The sequence below is a fragment of the Haemorhous mexicanus genome, chromosome 7, assembly GCF_027477595.1.
Source record: "Haemorhous mexicanus isolate bHaeMex1 chromosome 7, bHaeMex1.pri, whole genome shotgun sequence".
Lineage (NCBI taxonomy): Eukaryota > Metazoa > Chordata > Aves > Passeriformes > Fringillidae > Haemorhous > Haemorhous mexicanus.
Window position 1 is genome coordinate 6919619 of NC_082347.1, and position 22188 is coordinate 6941806.

The 22188-nt window shown below is 51.9% G+C and overlaps 1 protein-coding gene across 2 annotated transcripts in view; it reads right to left on the bottom strand.

Annotated features, from left to right (window-relative positions):
• Positions 1-1161: 1161 nt before the first annotated feature.
• The window catches only part of UNC5B (unc-5 netrin receptor B), a 59367-nt gene continuing 38340 nt past the window's right edge, over positions 1162-22188 (bottom strand). Inside the window, exons 2-17 of one of the 2 annotated variants that reach the window (XM_059850912.1) lie at positions 20541-20762; positions 14339-14482; positions 12688-12791; positions 11911-12091; positions 11220-11387; positions 10385-10549; positions 9682-9714; positions 8991-9185; positions 8093-8488; positions 7430-7517; positions 7177-7345; positions 6831-7064; positions 5859-6008; positions 4873-5037; positions 4586-4785; positions 1162-3868 (exon numbers count right to left, since the gene is read on the bottom strand). In XM_059850912.1, the coding sequence (XP_059706895.1) occupies positions 3703-3868; positions 4586-4785; positions 4873-5037; positions 5859-6008; positions 6831-7064; positions 7177-7345; positions 7430-7517; positions 8093-8488; positions 8991-9185; positions 9682-9714; positions 10385-10549; positions 11220-11387; positions 11911-12091; positions 12688-12791; positions 14339-14482; positions 20541-20762 (2780 nt within the window). In that variant the 3' untranslated portion in view covers positions 1162-3702. The remainder of the gene's footprint in view (positions 3869-4585; positions 4786-4872; positions 5038-5858; positions 6009-6830; positions 7065-7176; positions 7346-7429; positions 7518-8092; positions 8489-8990; positions 9186-9681; positions 9715-10384; positions 10550-11219; positions 11388-11910; positions 12092-12687; positions 12792-14338; positions 14483-20540; positions 20763-22188) is intronic. The other variant, XM_059850914.1, reaches the window with a different exon arrangement.

Below are 22188 nucleotides of genomic sequence, written 5' to 3' on the forward strand. Positions count from 1 at the left end.
CTTAAAAATCAGCAGGATGGCTTTTGTGGCAGTGTTGGAAACAAAAAGGTTTAATAAAAGGCAAAATAACAAACAGACAAAAACCCAGCCAGGTGCAGGAGGTCTTTGCTGCTGGTAAAACACCTCACAAAATCGATTGGTTTCTTTGTACTCTTCTTTTTCTACTAAATTGCTTAGGTGGGACTTTTTGGCTCCTGTCCAGTTAGCCATCCTTGAATTTGAGGTGAAGTACCCCAGGTACTAAGAGGTGTCCTTTCACCTAATTGAGGAGAGAAACCTCTGGGCTCATTTCCTTTTTGAGGGGACAAAGGATACTTTTGTCACTCCATCAACAAGGGACACATTCCTACACATTCCCCACATCCCAAATTATCCCCCCAGTCCTGGAAGGGGCATTGCTTTCTGTAGGATATCCCTCAGGGATGGCAATGAACTGCTGAGAGTGTGGCTTAGCCCAGGAGCCACAGCTGGAGCCCTCACCTCCTGCTTGGAGGCACCCAAAACAAACCATCCATCAATCTCCAGCTCACTTCCAGCAGGAGGGGCTCCATTTTTTCCTTTCTGCTTTCCCCAAGTGTCACCATCACATTTTCTGGAAAAATCTCTTCACCTAGGATTCTTCTCCTGGGAAGCTGAGAAGCCTCAGAGAAAAATGAAAACAATAATTATCTGATTGCTTCTCCCGTGTTTTGCTGCTTTGGAAGGTGGTTGGAGATTGTGAATCCAGCAGGTGGTTGTTTGATTGGTTTCATGTGAATTGTTTTGACTCAATGGTCAATTGGGGCCAAGCTGTGTTGGACTCTGGAGAGAGTCACGAGATTCATTATTATCTTTTTAGCCTTCTGTCTGTATCCTTCCTGTATTCTTTAGTATAGTTTAGTATAGCATTCTTTAATATAATATAGCATCTTAAAATACAAAATTAGCCTTCTAAGAACATGGAGCCAGATGCATCATTCCTTCCTTCATCTGGGAACCCTGCAAATACAAGAGAGGAATCTCACAGGGATCCCCAGTCCCTGCAGAGGCCAAACACAGCAGGAATGGTGAGTGATGAACAGCAGAGTGGCAAGCAGATTAAACAGATTGTTTCCTTTTTTCTCTTGGTTTGTTTTTTTTTTTTATTAGACTAGGAAATATAATTTATTGCATAAAAATTAATTTGTTACAATAGGAATGCTAAACTTTATTTACAGTTCTTTAGTTTACAGAATAAACAGGTGAGGGTTTAGAGGATGCCACCGGGCCCATCCCCTGGACATATAAATATGGAAACACATTTTGGGGCAAGAGATGGGACACTGCCAGACCACGGGGCTGCCTTGGCCAAAATGCCTGGCTGGAGAAAGCCCTGGGAGGTGTGGAGGGCTCCTGGGAGCTGGCAGCCATGGGAGATGGAGGCAAACCCTGCATCCCCCCTGCCCTGCTCCTGCTGCAGGTTCCCTGGTCAGAAAAACGGGGAGAATTTCCCCAAAGATGCACTTCAGCCAAGCCAGGTGGCTGCTGCCTGCCCAAGGGAAGGGGAACAGAGATGGAGGGGGATGGAGAGAGGCACCCGTGGGCAGGATGGAGGGAGGGACAGACAGACAGACAGACACACATCCCAGCACAGTGATCCATAAAGCGGAGGATGGGAGCGAGAGAGATTCCGAGGTGACCTGAAAGAGCTTCTCATCCCTCAGAGAGCCCCGTGGAACTGAGAAGGGAGCCCTCGAGACCACGGGCAGCTGGATTGATCCACTGAGTGTTTATTGCTCTCCAAATTTGCTTTTTCTTCCTTAGCTCAGAGGGTCTCAGAAATGGTCAAACGCAACCCAAAGGAGGGATAAATCCCTTCCCACGTGACACAGGAGCTCTCCCAGCAGCAGTTTTCCCATCCAGCACAAGGGGAAAAGATCCCTTCTCTCCCACAGCCTTGAAAACCCAGCAAGAAGTGAACCCCAGGGATCCTGAGACAAGGAGGGAGCAGCTCAATGCTTTCCAGCAGTGCCTCAGGAGCTGCCCACAGGAATCCTGTCATGTCCCAGCAATACTGAAAGCTCCTCCCGAGCTGCCCCGTGCAGGTGATGCTCTCCAGGCTCCCTGGGTGTGCTCCTGTGCCCAGCACTTTGTGGGCTGGCACAGACACTCCAGGACACTGATCAGACATGCTCCTAATACTTCCACTGATGGAGAATGCACAGCCTGGCCGTGTGACCTAGTCTAATCCTGAGCTTACCACCCTCTTCCTATTTTTATTTTTATTTTTTTAAACAGACAAATTTCTAAGATACAGCACTCAGTGAGTAACTATTTCTACCTGCAGGCAACCTAAATTTTTTTACCTTCATCAAGACACCGTATCTGTGTGAGGAACCTCGTTCCTTGCCTACCACTTGATTATTTTCCACTCACCCCACAGCTTCTCCATCGTTATAAAAAGCCTATTCCAGGGAAAAACAGGAGCTGCAGTGAGGGGTGGAAACCTGAGCACTGCTCATGATGCTGTCCCTCATGTGAAAATGCTCAGCCTGGTTGGCAGCTTGGGAACACCAGAGTATCCCTCCCTGAATCCGTGCTGAAATACTGCATCAAAACCCAGGCAGGAGCGCAGGGACCTGAAGTGGAGGTGGTTTGAAGTGGCCACATCCCAGCCCCCCAGCCCCTGCTCTCCCCTGACCCCTCCACACCCACTCATCACCCCCTCTCTGAGCCCCAAGCCCAGGTTTGGGGTGCTCACTGCAAAATCCTGCTGGGTTTACAACATCCCCCCCGTTTAGCCTTGAGTCTGGAAATCTTTGGTTTGTACTGAAGTTGTGTAAATGAAGGCGTAGTCATCCTAAAAAGCTCCCCCAAACCATGCCAGGGAAGAATTCATTAAAAATACCCAGATCTGGATGCACTCTCTCCACCCTGAACCCTAAATCCAGGGCAGCACTCCTCCTTGCAGGTGGAGTGGCACCTGTCATTCCCACTGCCAGGGAAAAGGGAGTTTGCAAGGACAAAAGCCTTGGGAAGGGACTGAGCTGGCCCTGAAGCAGAGGGGTGGGGAGGCACTTCAACCTCTGGACTCCCTGGGGGTCCCAGGACATGTAAACATGTTTTCCTCAACTTGGATCACACGCTTTTCCCTACAAAAGTGTGTCCATTGAAATCTCTCTCTCTGCCACCCTGACCACAGCGGCGCTCTTGCTCTCACACACCCAAAAAAAAAAAAAAAAAAAAAAAAGATTTATAAATCTGTCTTTTTTTTCTTTTTTTTTTTTTTTTTTAAAAAGGACACATCCAAATATTTGGATAATAAATTATTTGCGTTTCCTAGGAAACTTTTTTTTTTTTCCTTTTTTTTCTTTCCTATTTGCCTCGTTAAGCTGCCTGAAGCCTTTGACAGAAGTTAAGCCTGGGATTGTATTCATCTCTTCAACGCAGAAATGCTCTTAAAGGAGGAGGAAGGGAACCCAAAAAGAAGAAGGAAAAGGAAAGCCCCCATCCCGACTCGAGAAGCCCTAATTCCTCCCCGTGCCACGAGGAGGAGGAGGAGGAGGAATGCTGTGTAACACTTGGATTGCTTGTAAACGCTGAGGATGGGTCTCTAAGGCTGACAGTGGTGCGGGAGAAGCGCCCTCCCCGCTCAGGACGGATGTGCCTCCCCCTGCCATGGAGGGAGGACCCTTCCTCACCCCCTGTTTCGTCCTCCTGGCCCCCCAGGCGTGGGGAGCACCATCAGCAGTCCCCCTCTGTGGCCATGACCACCAGCATCTCGCTCTTGCCCATCTCCTCTAAGGCACTGGCCAGGGTGTTGAGGTCGCCGTCGTCCTGGTGCTCGGCTTCCCACAAGTCCAGGAGCACCCCGGTGGGGCTGGCTTTGGTGGCAAAGTAGTTCAGATACCTGAAAGGGAGAAGCAGGAGAGAGCTGAGCTGCTGTGGTGCCCTTTGGAGATGGAGGAGGGAGGATGCTGGACCTGTTTGGAACATGAACTTGGACGGGAATGCTGTAACGCAAGTGCTGAAGCCCTCGAGAGACCATCTGCAGTTCTTAGAGATGGTGCTCATGCAAAAGCAATGTAAGCTTTGCTTTGCTGAAATGACCCTTTCTCCCTTTGGTCCTGGGGTGAAACCAGGTGGGAATGGCACAGCCATTGTCCCAGATAAACAAGGGCCATTCAAAGTGACAGGAGACACACTGATGGATGCCAGAATTGTTTGGGTTGGAAGGAACCTTCACGATCATCTAGTTCCAACCTCCTGCCATGGGCAGGGACAACTTCCATTATCCCAGGGTGTTCCAAGCCCTGTCCCACCTGGATTTGAACACTTCCAGGGGTGGGGCAGCCACAGCTTCTCTGGGCACCCTGTGCCAGGGCCTCCCCACCCCCAGGGGAAGAATTTCTTCCCAATATCTCATCTAAACCTCTGCTCTTTTAAAATCTAAAATCATGTCCAAGGACATAGATGGATATAACTATGCAGAGCTATGTCCCCATTTATGGATGGACCCATACAGCTGGACACAACCCCACTGGATGTCTACAGCTGGCAGGGAGCACAGAGTGAAGCCTCCCATCTGGGGGCACAGGAAGGGAAATCAAAGCCTGGGGACACCCACCGGTCCATGGAAAGCTTCTGGGCAAGAAGTCTCCAGTCGTTCCCCCTGGAGTTGGGAGCATCCAGGCTGTTGCAGATCTTCTGCCGGATGGAGAGGGGGATTTTGAAGGCGTAGGGTCCCACCTGGGTGGTGGTGGTGGTGCTGGAGGTGGTGGTGGCACCGCTGTGGTGGGAGCGGAGGGTGTCGGAGGAGCTTCCGTGCTGGAAGAGGAAGGACAGGGTGAGATGTTGCTGACATGTCCCAGTGTGTCCCCTGCTGCTTCCTCACCTCCCCTCCCCTCTGCTCACCTCTCCCAGCGTGACGTGGAGCTGGAAGATCTGCCCCTCCCCTTCCACCTGCCGGACGCAGATCTTGCAGGTGAGCTCGGTGGAGGCCTGGCTGTACCTCTCCAGGGTGAAGGTGCAGTGCAGAGCTCGCTGGCTGCCACTCCAGATGTGGTAGAAGGGGATTTCCTGTGGGCCACCAAAGCACGGGCTCAGGCAAGGCTCCAGCAGCTCCCACCTCCTCCAGCCACCCCGTGAGGGATGAGGTGGGACAGCAGGACCTTGTGGGAATCCATAAAATCAGAGGGTTTTGGGAAAGCTGCAAAAGGCAGCCTCAGAGACAGCAGAACTGTGACTGGAGCTGAGCAGTAGCCATGAGATAGGTCAGCAGAAAAATTTTAGAAGAAGTAGAAAAGTAAGGACAAATAGAACAATGGTCTGTGTATTAGTGCTTGTCTAGAATAACTCCCTAAGCTGCATAAAAGTTTATCTAGCAAGATATTAGAAAGTTCCAAGCTTAATAATGGAGCTCTGTGCATTGTGTTTTAAGGCTCACAAGCAGGTATTGTATCTGAAATAAGGAAGCATTGTTTTAACCAAAGGTATGTGTGCTTATAGTGGTTGGATGGAACCACTGTCAATGTGCTTCTGCTTTGTGTGATTGGTCAAAAAGTTATAAAGTAAGTTGTAACATTAAGTTCTTTGTCTGCTGCCTGGGATGTGAGCTGCTGGCATCTTCCCATTGCCATAGCCATGTAATGAGAGTGATGCTGAAAAATCAAACAGCTCAAGGCACGTTCCACAGCAGCCCTGTCCTGTTTGTGGTTTGCACAAAGAGCCTGGCCAGTGACAGACCTCACAGAGAGCATTCCACCAAAAAGAGCAGAAAACTGATCCCCTTCCTCCTCTGTCCTTTTGGGACACAACTCAGCACCACAGCCCTGTGGTGCCTGGCTGAGATGGAGCTCCCAGTCTGGAAGGCCAGCTGCCCCAGGTCAGCCCCTCCTCACCTGGTACTTGGCCAGCAGTTTGCTCCTCCACAGCGCGTGGGGGATGTCGTGGATGGAGAGGCGCAGGTTGTGGTAGCTGTCCTTGAAGGGCAGGGGCTTGGGCTCCTCCAGCAGGTACCCTCCCAGTGTCCTCTCCAGCTCCAGCACCTCCTGTGGGCAGCAGGACAGGCAGGGTGAGACCCAGGAGAAGGGCAGGGGCTGCTCCTCTGCCCAGCTCCACGCCCAAAGCCAGGATGGAGGGGGGAGAGGAGTTGCCAAGAAGAGCCAGCATGAAGAACAGCTTTTGTCACCCTAACAGAACTTGCCAGCTCATCTCGTACACGAGCCCCACCTAAAACTTGAATTTCCTAATGTGAGCATCCATAAATGCCTCTGTACTCCTCGGAGAACACAAAGCTCCAACACAAGGGTCAGGCACTCCTGACCTGACTCCTGCCACTCTATCTGCTTTTAACACCATCCCTTCAAAATACCAGCAGCTTTTAGGAGAAAAAGGCAAGCCAGGAGCCAGAGCCCTGCCTACATCCCCACCTAGAGGCACCACATCAATCCCAACAGGATGCACTGGACAAGTCACAGGCAACCAAACAGCCACAGCACTGGTGGGTCCAGGCAGCCAAAGCATCCAAAGCCCAGCTTCCCGTGATGCACTCAATGTTACCTATGCCACAAAACCCTTCCAGGGCAGGGAGATCCACACAGGATCCATAAAAAACCTGCCCATCAGCAGCCAAACCTCTCGTGTAATGCCTGCAGGAGGGGTCCCAGCAGAGGAGCTACACAACACCCGCCCTGTTTCCTTGGCAGAGGACAAGGAAGGACAGGCAAAGCAGTAAACACCTCGTTATTTCATTGTGGTCACTTTGCAGGCAGTTGCATCAGGTTGTCTGCTCCCCAGGGCCAGGCCACCCTGAGAAGCACCAGGCAGCATCCTGCTGCCAGCACAAACAGCTTTGGGAAGGGGATATTTACCTTCAGAGCATCTGGCGTGTCCTCCAAGCAGTAGACCTTGAGGCTGTACTCCAGGGAGGTGCAGACAGTGGGAGCAAAGATGGCCAGCTGGAGCCTCTTGATGGCTGACCTGGAGTAGGACTCCCCCACAAAGACGTAGGTGCCAAGCTGGTCCAGCAAAATGTGGCAGGATTTGGCTTCCAGCTGGCAGTAGCAGGGAGTGTTGAGGGTCTCCTCATCCAGGGTCACAACTTCCTACAGAGACATCAAGATTGAGGGATGTTGAGGGATGTCAGCCCGTCATGCAAGGGGTTGTGCCTGCCCCCCAGGGTCTCTGCTGGCTGCAGGGCCTGGCTTGCCCCCTTACCTCCCAGTTTCCCTGGTGGGACTGTGTTTTCAGCTGGTAGATCCAGTCCGAGGAGCCGACGTCGGCGCAGTGGGGAATGGTCAGGACCACGGGGCGGCACAGGAGCAGGCCCGTGGGCCCACAGGTCACTGCAGGGCTCAGCACTGTCTGTGTGCCCTCAGAGGGCAGCCTGGGGAGGGACAGGGGACACAGGTTGGACAGGGAACTCCGTGGTGGCCAGCGAGGAGGGTGGGTGGCCAGCAGGGTGACTTACAGGGCGGTCTCAGCCTTGTTGAGCACCAGGTACATCTCGTAGAACTTCCCCTGGGGGATGGCCCCGTGGGGCACCAGCAGGCTCACCCCTGGAATGGCACAGTCACGGGGTCAGTCACAGGGAATGAGGGAGAAACCACCCTCCACCCCAGCCAGAGAGCACAAGGAGAGCAGGGAGCCAGGGCAGAACGGAGAGGAACACCCACAGGTCACAGAAACATGGAATGCTCTGGGTTGGAAGGGACCTTAAAGATCACCCAGTTCCAGCCTCTCTGCCTTGGGCACGGACACCTTCCACTTTGCCAGGCTGCTCCAAGCCTTGTCCATCTTGGCCTTTCACACTTCTGGGGATCCAGGGGCAGCCACAGCTTCTCCAGGCTGTCCCATGGCTGCACTGCTTGCCAGGATGAGCCAGGCCAACGCTTTTTCTCCCTTAGAGAGGGAAATCCTAATCTTTGGGTTTTTTTGCAAGGTGCTGGCCCTGGATCAATGGCAGGGAAAAGACCAAGGCAAGCCCAAGGAGGCTGTAACCTCCAGCCTGACATGTCTGGCTTGGGAATGGCTTTCTGCCTTCCTTCCTGAGCCACGTTTGGGACAGCAAAGAGCTGCTCACGCAGGACAAGATGATGGTCCAGCAGCCACACCAACCCAGCCAGCATCTTACCTGTGCCTGGCACGGTGAGCCTTCCCCCCAGGTAGCCAAATGTGCCACTGGCACTGTAGCCATGCTCCCGGGGCAGGCTGAGGAGGTGCTGGGAGCCCAGACCTTTGCTCCTCACGTTGGCAAAGTGGCCGTCCCTGGCCGTGTCCCCCGGGTAGGTGCCGGTGGCGGGGACCCCCCCCAGCAGGTCTGTGCCATCGTGCAGCCCCGGCGAGGAGGAGGAGGCGGTGGAGGAGTTGTAGACCTTGATCTTGAGGCTGGGCAGGGGGTCCAGCAGGGGGGAGTTGGTCATGGGGATCTTGTCAGAGGAGTCCTGCAGGGCGTACATGGGGCCGCGGTACACGCCCGCGCTGGCCGTCAGGTCCGGCTGCATGGACGGGTGCAGCAGCTGAGGGTTGTCTGCAGGGGCAGCAAACACAGGTGGGATGAGGACAGCAGTAGAAAGAAGGACATGGAGAAGTACTGCTTGAGTGGGAGACATCCCAGAATGGTTTGGGTTGGATGGGACCTTCTCATCTCATCCCAAACCCCTGCCATGGGGCACCAGACCAAGCTGGTGCAGCAGCTGAGGGTTGTCTGCAGGGGCAGCAAACACAGGTGGGATGAGGACAGCAGTAGAAAGAAGGACATGGAGAAGTACTGCTTGAGTGGGAGACATCCCAGAATGGTTTGGGTTGGATGGGACCTTCTCACCTCATCCCAAACCCCTGCCATGGGGCATCAGACCAAGCTGCCCTGATTCCCACCATCAACACCTGACCACTTCCACAGAGCTTTAAGCCCTCAAAAATCAGTATATTCCCTTGGGAAAACAGGACTGGGAGTCCAATGAGGATCCACCCTTTCCTGTGACTTTGTTTCTGCTAGCCCTAAGGCTAGTGAGGACCTCCATGGCTCTTACCATGCCGGGATGTCTTGAAGTTGACGGGGTGGAAGCCCCCGGTCAGAGCGGCTGAGGAGTCCGTGATGTCCGTGTCGAAATCCCGGCGTCTCCTCCGGTACACCACCACCCCCACGGCCATGAGGATCACAATGAAGACAAAAATGGCCACCACCAGCCCAGCGTACAGGGCCACATCGCCCGTTGCCTCCAGCACTGAGAGGGATTAAAGACACTGAGGTGAAAAAAGGAGAAGCAGAAAAGCAGTCAAGACCCACCATCGCTCCCCAGTCCCACCACTGACTCAGGCATGGGTGAAAGGACGTGCCCTGGGCCTGCTGGAAAGGCTGGCAAGAGGATGGAAAGTGTTTTCCAAGAGTAGGAAGTCAAGAGCAATGCCAGAGAATGAGATGGAGGTGAAGCCCTCAGACCTTTGGAGGACACCTGGCCACAGCTAGTGCAAACTTCACCTGAGCACCAACAGTCCCAGAAATATCAGGTTTGTGCAGCTCAGGTTCAAGAAGCTGTGAGCAACCCTCAGATCCTAACAGAGACAACCCTGAGGAGCCCACAGGAGTTTTGGAGTGGGCTTTAGTTGTTCCATATTCCCACCCTTTCCTCTCCCAGCTGCCAGGATCCCTGCCATGGATTCAACAGAACAAAAACCACAGGAACAAACCAAAATAAAAATGGCCATGAAATGAGCACTTACGGTGGCTTTTGGGCTCGTTTAGAATTCTTTTATCTGTTAGGAAAAACAAAGTTAGAAAAGAAAAAGGTGAAGGTGATGATGGGGATGAGATGAAACAGAAAGTGGGAGGTAAGCCAGCCCAGGGTGGGGGGTGTGGGAGATCAACATCATTCCCTGGGGCATTCCAAAACCCAGGTAGGCATGGTGACAAGGACATCCCCATGCCCAGGCAGTAAAGGGGACAGTGGCGTCACACAGCAGCAGGTGGCAGCATTGGCTGCCTTCAGCATGCCCACTCACAGGTAGCAGCACCATTATCATCATTATGGATTAATTTCCTCAAAAAAACACCTCCAAGACTCCCAGCAGTGACCCAGGGGAGGTGACTGAGAAACCCCTCCTGTTGCCCTACCCACAACCAGCTTTATTCCAGCAGAGACCCCTAACCTACAGGGGTGGGACAGGGGCCTCAATGCCAGCAGCACACTCAGATCCCCCAAAATCCCCAATATCTCTTCCTCCAGGTAAGAAATAGCTCTGGAAGGGGCGAATCTGCTCGAAAACACCTTTTTAAAGACACCACTTAAAACTCAGGCGGCAGCGGCTGCTCCATCAGCTTGGAGGCACAGGCAACAACGCGTGGCCGAATGCCGGAGCGCCACAGCCAGGGTGGCAGCTCCTGCGGCACGTCCCCATGCCCGTGGCCACCCTCCTGGGTACTCACTGTGCAGGCAGAGGCCGTCGGTGCAGTTCTTGGAGTCCAGCAGCACCCCGCTGCAGTCCTTGCCGCCGTTGCGGGGCGCGGGGGCCGCGCACTCGCGGCTGCGCCAGTGGGTGCACTCGGTGCTGCACGCTGACCACTTGCTCCACTCTGTCCACGCGCCGTCCACTGTGGGCACGGACACAGCAGGGTCAGCAAAACCTCCCCACTTTGGGGAGTGTTATCCCAGTGCTCCTAAAGAGCAGCTTGTTCCAACCTCCTGCCTTGGGCAGGGACACCTTCCACTATGCCAGGGTGCTCCAAGCCCTGTTCAACCACTGACCACTTGCTCCACTTCATCCACATGCCGTCCAGGGCAGGGTCAGCAAAACCTTCCCACTTTGGGGACTGTTATCCCAGTGCTCCTAAAGAGCAGCTTGCTCCAACACCCTGCCATGGGCAGAGACACCTTCTACTAGACCAGGTTGCTCCAAGCCCCATTCAACCTGGCCTCGGACACTGCCAGGGATCCAGGGGCAGCCACAGCTTCTTTGGGCAACCCATGCCAGAGCCTCCCAACCCCCACAGGGAAGAATTTCTTCCAACTATCCCATCTAATCCTGCCCTCTGAAGCGATTCTGAGTCCTGTCTGTGTGAAGCCATTGTCTGTTCTGCTGCCACTCCAGGCCCTTGTAAATAATCTCTCTCCATGTTCCTTGTAGGCTCTCTTGAGGTGCTGGAAGGCTGCAATTAGGTCACCTCAGAGCCTTCTCTGGTCCAGGCTGAACAATCCCAACAATCCCAACCACAGCCTGGGGTACAGGCAGCGTGGGCATGGCGGTTTCTGAGCCCTGCTCACCTGGGCAGAGGGTGGTGCAGGTGATTTTCTGGAAGGGCTGCCCGTCGCAGAAGGAGCCGCCGTTGAGGGGCGCGGGGTTGGTGCAGGTCCGGGTGCGCTTCTGCCAGCCCCGGCCACAGCGGTTGTTGCACGGAGACCACTCGGACCAGGTGGACCAGCCACCATTCACTGCAGAGGAGAGGGGCAGAGTCAGCTCTGGAGCCCAATCCATCAGCTAAGCCTCGGGCTGGTGCCAAGCCTCGAGTTCTTACACCTTCTGTGACCCCCTGTGGCAGCTCAGCCTCGTGAACAGCAAACCACAAAACTCCCTCTCGTGTCACCACCCCCTGCCCGAGATGCTCAAGACTCCTTTGGTCCTTTTTCCACTTGGCAAATATTTTTTGTGTCTGGCCCAGGGGAGATCTTTGATTTCATAGCAAGGCTCAGCCAAATACAGCTTTCCAGCTGCTTTGAGAGTCAGAGCATCTGTACCATCTCCATCCACCCTCCTACCCAGCCGAGAATCCTCGGAAACACCTCCACCCCTCCACCTCAAACCTCTCCTTACTGCCTGTGGAAGCCTGTTCTGCAGATATTGGTTATCACCAAACACCATGCACTAATTGACTCCTACCACTGCCAGGAAGTGCCCATAGTCCCCCTTGGCTGGGGGGCACAGGCAGCACCCAAGGTGCCCTCTGCGGGCCGGTACCGTAGACGATGACAGCGGCCGTGGTGCTCCGGCGCTTGGCCACGATGTTCTTGGCCATGCAGGTGTAGTTGGCAGTGTCCAGCAGCCGGGCCTGCTTGATGATCAGGTTGTGATCGATGGTGATCAGGAAGTTGGTGTCCTGGCTGGGATCAATGACGTCCTCGTTCCTCAGCCACTCCACCTGGCAGGAAAGGGAGGGATGGGGATTAAGCCATCACCAAGACCAAAGATATCCTCAGCACTTTAACCACTGACTGGACAACCTTGCCTCTGACTGGAATTATTTCTCCTGGAAACTGGGCCAAACCAGGCCTGATGGGGCACGTTATTGGTGTTTTGGCCAAGGATGAGACACTGTGGCTCCCTCCAACACACAGCTCCCAGCAGTTGACACAGCTGTGGGCAAGGAAAGCTCCACTACCATGGTAGGAAAACCAGCCCAAATTGATCTTCCCAGCCCTCTGGTGACTGCTCCCATCCAGACAACTCCCTGGGTGCCTCTGTCAGATCTTCCCTCTGAGGCACCTCAGGAAGTGTGGGAGAAGTGTGCTGAGAGGGTGCTGCCCAAAATAAACCATTCTGCTTAATGAGAGCTGGCAGGAGATGGATGGGATGGGATGGGATGGGATGGGATGGGATGGGATGGGATGGGATGGGATGGGATGGGATGGGATGGGATGGGATGGGATGGGATGGGATGGGATGGGATGGGATGGGATGGGATGGGATGGGATGGGATGGGACACCCCACCATGCATTCCTTCAGGAGCCACTCACCTCAGCCTGTGGGACCCCCTCAGGTGGGCGGCACTGCAGCAGCACCTCGTGCTCCAGCGGGACCTCCTTGCCCAGTGGCTCCTGATCAAAGTTCTTCCGTAGGTCTGGGAGAGGAAGGAGAAGCCAGGGGTTAGCAGCCTGCAGCAGGAACAGGGCAGCCTCCAAAACTCTGATGATCACCTCAGCACCAAGCACCCTCAGGTCAGGAAGTCCCTCTGGCATAGACAGCCCAGGCAAAACCTGCCCAGGGAGGAAGGAGCTGAAGAACCATGTTTTCCAGGATGGATTTGGGGCAGCACATGGTGGATGATACATTTCCTCCTTCATGTGCTTGCAAGCTTATACCCCATCCTGTCTTTTCCTTTTGGGGCTAAGCTCAGCTTATCCACTGTTTCTTCATCCCTCCCAGCAGAGCCCCTCCGGATGTGGGGGACACAGCAGTGTCCTGCTCCAGAGCCTGGGAAGGAGCAGGAGCATCACTAGATGGTGCTGCAATCCTCTGCTACAGCTCCCAGACCTCTCCATGTGGCTCCTGAACCCTCTGCTCCAAAAAGTGTTCAAGGCCAGGCTTGAGGGGGTTTGGAGCAAGCTGGTCTAGAGGAGGGTGTCACTCCCCATGGCATGAGGTTGGAATGAGGTCAGTTTTAAGGTCCCTTCCAACCCCAGACTTTCTGTAATTCTATGGTTCTCTGAGTCTGCAGTTTTCCCAGCATAACCCTTCAGCAGCACGGCTGATCCACCACTCTGTTTTGGATAACATGTTGGATTATTACCCCTCTAACAGCCAAACCCATTTGGGACTGGGCAAACCTGGCTGTCCCCCTGTAGCTCTGCCATCTCACCTGCTAATTGAGCAAATTCAGGCGTGCCCAGCCTGACTAACTGGCCTTTGATCAGGCTGACACCCCCAGGGGCAGTGACATGTGACAGCAGGGACTGGGAGGACACCGAGTCGCTGAGCGTGCAAGGTGCCATCCGTTGGCTTGTTAAGGATAATAAACGTTGGGTTATTAAGGATAATAAAACCCTGGGAAGCGCTGAGCACGCTGCTGGGCACTGCAGCCTTAACACTGCTAGTGCCACCACCCCTCAGGAACAAAGCTACAGCTGGGCTGGGGACAGAAAGCCAGGGTCATCCAGCAGGGATGGGTCATCCCAAACTGATCAGAAAGTGGAGAAGGACATTTGGAGATGGGAGTGATGCCTTGTGAAGACTGGCCTAGAACAGAGAATGGATGGAGTTAAAGAATAAAGTAGGGATTTATTAAAAGGATCTCCTCCACGGATCCACCTTGGGCAGCACAAGAGCCCAGCCAGGGCTGCACCCAAGGTGAACCAAAATGGTCCCAAAATAGACAACCAGTCATGGGGTCACTTTTATAAGTTTTGGCCCATTTGCATATTGCAGTTAATTGTCCAATTACACCTTTTGGTTATCAAGCCCCATCCTTGTTTTTCTCTCTCCAGCCCACGTTGTTTGTGCTCTTGGGCCTGAGATCTGGATCATTTGTCCTTGGTGCCCAGCTGGAGAAGGACTTTGTCTCCCTGCCCTGTGCAGAGAGCTCACCACCCCCTGAAGCAGCCCAGACCCACCCCTGAAGCAGCCCAGCCCCTGAAGAACACAAAGCCCAGCCCTGGGGGCAGCACTCACAGGCGATGCGGACGTAAGCCCGGCGGCTCTTGGTGGTGCCCGCCGAGCTCCAGGCCACGCACTGGCACCAGTAATCCTCCAGGCCAAAGAGCTCCTCCACCTGCTGCCGGGACACCTCGATCTGCACCTCCCGCACCAGCAGCCCTGCAGGGGGACAGAGGCACAGCATCCATGGGCAGGAGCAGCCAGGAGCGGGGAAACTGAGGCAGCACCCCAGAGCGACCTCTCCATCCCTAAAGATAACAGTCGCTTGTAATTGTTCTAATAAATCTCTTCCCAAGAGAGCTGTTGGAGAATTGGGCAGATAAAAAAATGTGTGAGTGCCCCATTGTTTCCCAAATTTGTACTTCAGGTGTTTACAAACCTTTTCAGATTGGCCAGTGGCTCCTTGTACCATGATATAAACCTTTCCCACGGGCACCAGGGTTTTATTCAATACTGAGTGTGCTGATCCTGTATCAACTAAAAATTTCAGCCTCACTGTTATAACCAGGGGATCCTCTGGGGTCACAGACACATTTTATGAAAAATCTTTTCGTTAAGAATTTTTTCTCTTAAGAAGCTGAGAAGCCTCAAAAACAAAATGTAAACAATAATTATCTGCTACTGTAGAATGCGACAAGTGCATCTTTGATTAGTCTCATGTAGTTGTTTCTAATTAATGGCCAATCACAGTCCAGACTCTCAGTCAGTCACAAGATTTTATTATCATTCCATTCTCTCCTTTCCTTTCAAGCCTCCCAATGAAATCCTTTCTTCTATTCTTTTAGCATAGTTTTAATATAACATATATCATAAAATAATAAATCAAGCCTTCTGAAACATAAAATCAAATCCTCCTCTCTTCCCTCTTCCTGGGACCCCTGTGAACACCACCACACTCTGGGGCAGGATCTCCTGGTCCCCTTCAACCCCCTTTGACACCAGCAACCATCCTTCTTGCCTTGTCCCTCCTCCCTTTGAGAGATTAATTTTCCCAGTGCCCAAACTCTCTACACAATGCACATGGATCTTTGCCCAGTCAGGATGGACCTCCCTGGTTTCACCAACTTTGTCTTCCTCCTCCTTTCTCTGCCCTTACAACTGCCATAAATTTCTTCATATCCTGCTTATATGCTTCCTCTCTATTACTACATACTCTCCATGCCTCATCTACTAATTTTTCTAGGTTTCTTACGTCAGGCCCTTTTAATTTCTGAAGTTTGTGCCTGATACCCACTGTTGATTGACCCAAAAGTAAATGCACTAGTGGATGAATTCCCACATTTTCTCTAGGATCCAGAGTTGCACAGCGGCGCATCGCGTCCCTCAATCGTGTGCAAAGCTGGAGGACAGAGGGTTGGAGGCTTCTCCTCTGGGCTTGGCAGAATCAGAGAGACTGTCCCCCGTGAAGGATGGTTTGGGATGAAGCCAGGGCTATGGATCACGTGGAAGTGCCTCTTTTTTCCCCCCAGTCCAGCTGTGCAGGAGCAGAATCCCTTCACCATTTCTCAAGGCATCACCCTCCTCCACCAGCTTTCTCCCACATCTTCCCAGTATCCCAACATCCAAGCACCCCTTCCCACCCACCAGGGTTTGAAGGATGCTTTGTCATGGGGAGAAACCACCCCTGTCTGTGCCAAATACAAATACAACAAGACAAATACAAATACAACAAGACAAATAACACCTTAAAGAAATCAGCCTGGCCATGGCAGGGGGGGCAATGACAAAGGTGACACCACCACAACCAGGACACAGTCCCCTGGTCTGCAGGGGCACCAGTGATCACCACCAAGGGCAGGAGGGACTTGGGCCTTACTTTTCCTTATTTTAAGCAATACCTGCCTATTTCTTTTTTTTTTTTTTTTTTTCAGTTTCTATTTTAAAAAGGCCTCAATTTCACAGTGATGGAGAGCCGCACGCTCCCCGGCTGTAATTTTGTTACAGCTCACTCCCAGTGCTGTGAGGAGCAATTACTGTCTCCCTGCCACCTTCCTGCAGAAGAGCTGACAAGGAAATACAATTTCTTTTGTCACTGTTCAGGGGGGAACCAAAAAAAAGAAAGAACCACAACAAGAAAATCCCAAAAGCAAAGGTATATTTGGGCCAAGCACTTTTGGGATTTTAAAAAGACTCAGGATGCAGATATGGCTCCAATCCATCTTGGGAAGCTCTGGTGGGATGAGTGCCCTGGAAAGGTGGGAAGCATCCTGCAAATGCCCTGCCTCTGGCCCCAAAACTGAAGACTGAGCTCGTGGCACACAGGAGTCACTTCCTAAGGACTTCCAGGCACCCAAACAGAGCTGCCCTCCCCGCCCAGCCCTCCTCAGCCTGCTGAATTATCCTCTCTGACTTGGCCTATTTTTGCTTTCTTCCGCATGAAATGTTTTGGATCAGACACAGTCAGAGCATTACTGAGCCAGGCTCATTCAAGACACGTCATCTTAAAAGTTCCTTTTTTTTTTCTTTCTCCCCTTTCTTCTTCTTAAAGGTCCCTTTTTCCAAGCTTTTAAGCAAGGACACTCAAAAACTAACCATGTTAACCCGTGATGTTGTGCCCAGCTCTCCCCTGTGCCCTTTCCTGCAGCTTTCCTGAACAACGCCGGGGGCTGCAAATGCAGATTTTTTACACCACCTTAAACCACTTTGGTTCCAGCTCCCTTTTCCTTAGGGAGGCTGCCAAGCAGAGATGCCCACACCAGCAGCTTCAGCATGCACCACATCACCTGCAGGCACTGTTGGTTCACCCCCTGATAGCAGCAATGCCATCTTTGAAGCCTGGATGAAGGAGGTGTGTGCTGCTTCCTCCCCAAACTGCAGGCACACAGCAGACTGGAATCTGAGAGGGAGATGCTGGACCAAAGCAAGTGAGTTCCCACAGCAACAGATGGATGCCTCATCCCTGGGAGTGTTCCAGGCCAGGCTGGACAGGGCTTGGAACGACCTGGGCTAGTGGAGAGTGTCCTTGCCCATGGCAGGGGGTTGGACTAGATCATCTTTAAGGTCTCTTGCAACCCAAACCATTCCATGAGTATGAAACAGAGTGTTTCTTTCCACACTGCACATCGCTAAAGGCATCCCACAGGATGCTCCAGAGAAATGAGCCCTAACAGGAGTTAGACAAATTAAAGAGGGGGGATCCCACCCAGGGCTGGACCACACTGCTCAGATGTTGCCACCAGAGCTGGGAGAGCCTGGTGGTGAGTGGTGGAAAGCTGGGAGGGTGACAGGGCAGCTCCATGGCTCCCTCCTCGTCCTGTTTCCATGATCTTCCCCTAAGCATCCTCCAGTGCCACGTGTGGGGCACACAGACCTTTGGCTCAGCCCAGGGTGGCCAGAAGTTATAAATAAATTAAAAACCCCTTGGCAAAGGCTGCTCGGTCACTGACCAGCACTGACTCTGCCTCAGAGTGGTGAGGGTTTCAAATCTGGCCTCTGCAAGAGCTGGGAGGTGGAGATGTACCCAGAAAGGGAGAAACAGAGTGTCCCCTGCTCCTGTCAGCCTCCAGAGAAGCAAAGGGACAGGCTGCCTGGGCATCTCTGACTATTTTCCCTCTAGAGGAAAAACACCCCATGAATGGCTAAAGCAGCTTTAGGAGGAAAGGCTCAAAAAGCTGCAGAGGAAAAAAAGGATCTTCCCTTTCCAGATCAGGCTCAGGGATGCACCTGAGCACAGACTGGCTCATGGCTACTACAGGGTGGAGAGCAAGAGACACCAGGGAAGGGCAAGGGTGGGGAAAATCACAGGGGCAAGAGGAGATTCTGTCAAAATACTGGTGGCTCCTCCAGGCTGGTGAAGCCTCTCCTCTAAGCCCAGCCTGCCTTCCAAGGCCAGCACCACTGCAGTTCAAAAGGCTGCCTTGATTTAAAGCCCTCAGGATGCCACATCTGCAGGGATTAGCAGAGGGCAGATGTTACAGGGGAAATGGGACTGTTGTCCTCCACTCCTGATCAGCCCCAGATATCAAAACTGGTGCAGAAAAGGTGGGTGCAGAGCTAAAGCACCCCAATTTTAGCAAATCTACTTGATTACATGATATAGCCAACCCCACATATCTTGTTCTCATGCCAGGATGTTTCAAGGCATGGACTGAGCAGCTCTGCAGAGCCCAATCCCATGGAGCAAGATCCCCCCCTAAAATGCCTAAACCACCTTCTCACCCCATTCCAGGCAGCCAGAGGCTGATTTATCCTCTGAGGCAGAAAAGAGCTCATTTGCCATCAACAGGCATTTCAAATCCTACCTGCAATTGCTCTCATTACCCATTAAACACTTAATCCCTCTGTGAACCTGCATAAGCTGCCAGCCTTTGCCACCCCTCCTGGCAATGACTCCTACATGTTGATTAGGCATTTTGTAGAAAAGCAGTCCCTTCTTTTTTTTTTTTCTTTTAAATCAGATTTAAACATGCTGCCTTCAAAATCCCTTGTAAGAACGCCAAGTCCTGCACAAGGGTAAGAGTGAAATCAGGCAGGGTGACTTCCCCAAGCCTCTGGGGGGTGTGGTGATCAGAGCACCATCATGGTGTGTGGTAGTAGGTTCCCAGTCAAGTCATGATTAGTATTGACTTTATTATCCAGAAGGCATGAAAAGACACCTTATTATCAGAAATCTACAGTTCTTATAGGAACAGTGGGGATCTAAGACCTGATTGGTCTCAAAGTCAAAACCTCTCATGTCACTGTCATATTTTCCTGAAAAATCCCTTTGCCAGGATTTCTTCTCCTGGGAAGCTGAGAAGCCTCAGAGAAAAACGAAAACAATAATTATCTGATTGCTTCTCCTGCTTTGGAATGTGGTTGGAGATTGTTTACCCAACAGGGGAATTGTTTTTACTTAATGACCAATCACAGTCCAGCTATGTCAGGATTCTGGAAGGAGTCAGGAGTTTTTCATTAGTATCTTGTTAAATCTTCTGCCTGTCTCCTTTCTCTATTCTTTAGTATAGTTTTAGTATAGCATTCTTTAATATCATATCATATCATCATATCATATCCTATCATATATCATATCATATATCATATCATATCATAAAAAAATAAATCTGCCTTGTGAGAACATGGAGTCAGATTCATCATTCCTTCCTTCATCTGGGAACCCCTCAAATACAACACCACGGCTTCCTCACAGCTTCCCAGGAATTTTCTGGGAAAGTCTGTGCCTGCTCTCTGCTGCCACAATGGTGCTTTCACCATTGGCCTGCCTGGAGGAGAACCACCAACAGTGTGTGTCACGGTCATATTTTCTGAAAAATCCCTTTGCCAGGATTTCTTCTCCTGGGAAGCTGAGAAGCCTCAGAGAAAAATGAAAATAATATTATCTGATTTGCTTCTCCTGTGTTTTGCGGCTTTGGGATGTGGTCTGGACATTGTTTATCCAACAGGTGGTTGTTGGATTGGTTTAATGTGAATTGTTTTACTTAATGGCCAATCACCATCAGCTGTGTTGGACTCTGGAAGCAGTCAGGAGTTTTCATTATCATTCTTGTTAAGCCTTCTGTCTGTATCCTTTCTGTATTCTTTAGTATAGTTTAGTATAGCATTCTCTTATGTAATATGGTATCATAAAATAATAAATTAGCCTTCTGAGAACCCAGAGTCAGATTCACTCATTCCTCCTCTCACTGGGGTTACCAGCAAATACCACTCTCTCACACTATTGGTGAGCTATCAATAGCACACTCTAGCAAACCATATCTACAAACCATGGTTACAGAAAGAGAGATAATAATTGTTTGAATTCTTTTCCTCTCAGTTTCCCACAGTGTGGCAGTCATATTTTCTGAAAAATCCCTTCGCCCAGGATTTCTTCTCCTGGGAAGCTGAGAAGCCTGAGAGAAAAATGAAAACAAATTCTTATCTCATTTGCTTCTCCTGTGTTGTGCTCACATGTGGAATGTGTTTGGAGATTGTTTCATTGGATTCATGTGAATTGTTTTGACTCACTGGCCAATTGGGACCAAGCTGTGTTGGACTCTGGAGAGAGAGTCAGGAGTTTTCATTATTATCTTTTTAGCCTTCTGTAAGTATCCTTTCTGTATTCTTTAGTATAGTATTCTTTTATATAATATAGTATCTTAAAATACTAAATCAGCCTTCTGAGAACACAGAGTCAGATTCATCATCCCTCCTCTTGTAGGGGGAGGAAATTCAACAAGCGTGGATGCGGCAAGAGGGAGAAGGGCTTGGAGAGCAGTGGGACAAGGAGGGCTTTGCTCACCGGTGACCTCGTCCAGGCTCTCCTTGGTGACATGGTCGTTCTGGTTGACCCACTCTCCGTTGCACTTGAAGTAGATCTGCGTGGCGGGGTTGGCGCGGCACACCAGCTCCACGGGCTTGTTCTTGACGATGTAGGCGTCCTGCGGCTCGCGCAGGAAATGCGGCAGCGTCTCGGCCGGCGCCGACGGGAACGACTCGGGCAGCACATCGCTGTACTCCAGCCCTGCCGGGACACACAGAGCCTCAGCAGCTGCCCCGTGTCACCCTCCCCACCCTGCATACACATGGGTGGCACCAGCGGGTGAGCAAGGGTGGGAAAGCAAAAACAGCAAAGCAGCAATTGACAGAACCAGAGGACACAGACTCAAGCTGCGCCAAGGGAAATATAGGTTGGATATTAGGAATAAGTTTTTAATGGAAAGAGTCATAAAGTTCTGGAATGGCCTGTCCAGGGAGGTGGTGGAGGCACCATCCCTGGATGTGTTTAAAACAGACTGGATGTGGCACTGGGTGCCAGGGTTTAGTTGAGGTGTTGGGGCTGGGTTGGACTCGATGATCTTGGAGGTCTCTTCCAGCCCAACCCAGAGATTCTGTGATTCTGTGCAAGCAACCCAGAGCTGTGGGATCGATCCTGTTCCACCTGATTACCAGGTCCCCATCTACAGGTCCCCCTATACCCCAAGCCCAAAGCTGGGTGATCTCACTAGAGGACACTGCAAGGGAAAAGCAAAACAAACACAGGCCCATGGGTCTCCCACCCCACGCCTCCTCCTCACAGCCCTGAGGAATGCATGGACATGTTCTGAGCAAAACGCTGGCAGGGCATTTTGGGAATGCTGATCCTATCCCCAGGACAAATCTCAGCCAGCCACACCTTCAGTGGAGCTGCATTTGGGATCTCACCCCCTGCCAGCAATTGGATTTCAGCATCATGCAACAGGTGAGCAATGGCTTCCAGCCCAGCCACCTCCAGAGAACATCACACAAAGGTGCCACCAGGATTCCCACTATCCCACAAAACGGGGGGCTGTGCCCTGGGGAGCTCCATATTCCTGCTTGTTTGCTTTCAAAAGCCCTCTAAAAGCAAAAACAACTGGAGGTCGTGTCTGCTCAGGCCAGGCCAAGAAAAATCTTGTGCACTTGTGCGTGAGGAATGTTATCCCTTAGGAGTGGGAGCTCCAGGGTGCCTCATTCCCAGCAGCAGCTTGGGAAGATGCTCTGACTGAAGCTGAGCATCATCTGTAGGAGATCCAGCCCATTAAGATCAACCCCAAATGTCACAGGAGCAATAAAAACCCCCACACAGGTGCACAGGGATGCTGCTGCTTAACCTGTTGTTCCTGGGAATCTCACTAGCAGTCAGGTCACATCTCGAGGCTTTTCTTTACACTCAAAGGAGTTATGAGCTTTTCCTCCTCCTCTCTTCCCCCCAGCCAGAGCTGTGATTCTCAACTCCAGGCACTGCAGCGTGCAGGAAAACAGTAAATATCCCCAGCCCCACGATAACATCTCCAGAGCTGGCAGGGAGAAGAAAGGAGCCCACTCCCTTCATCACCCTTGGCAAGGAGCAGCACTGCACGGAGAGAATCAGAATCCCAAGCTGGGAGGAGGAGGAGGAGGAGGAGGAGGAGGAGGAAGAGGAAAAAAAA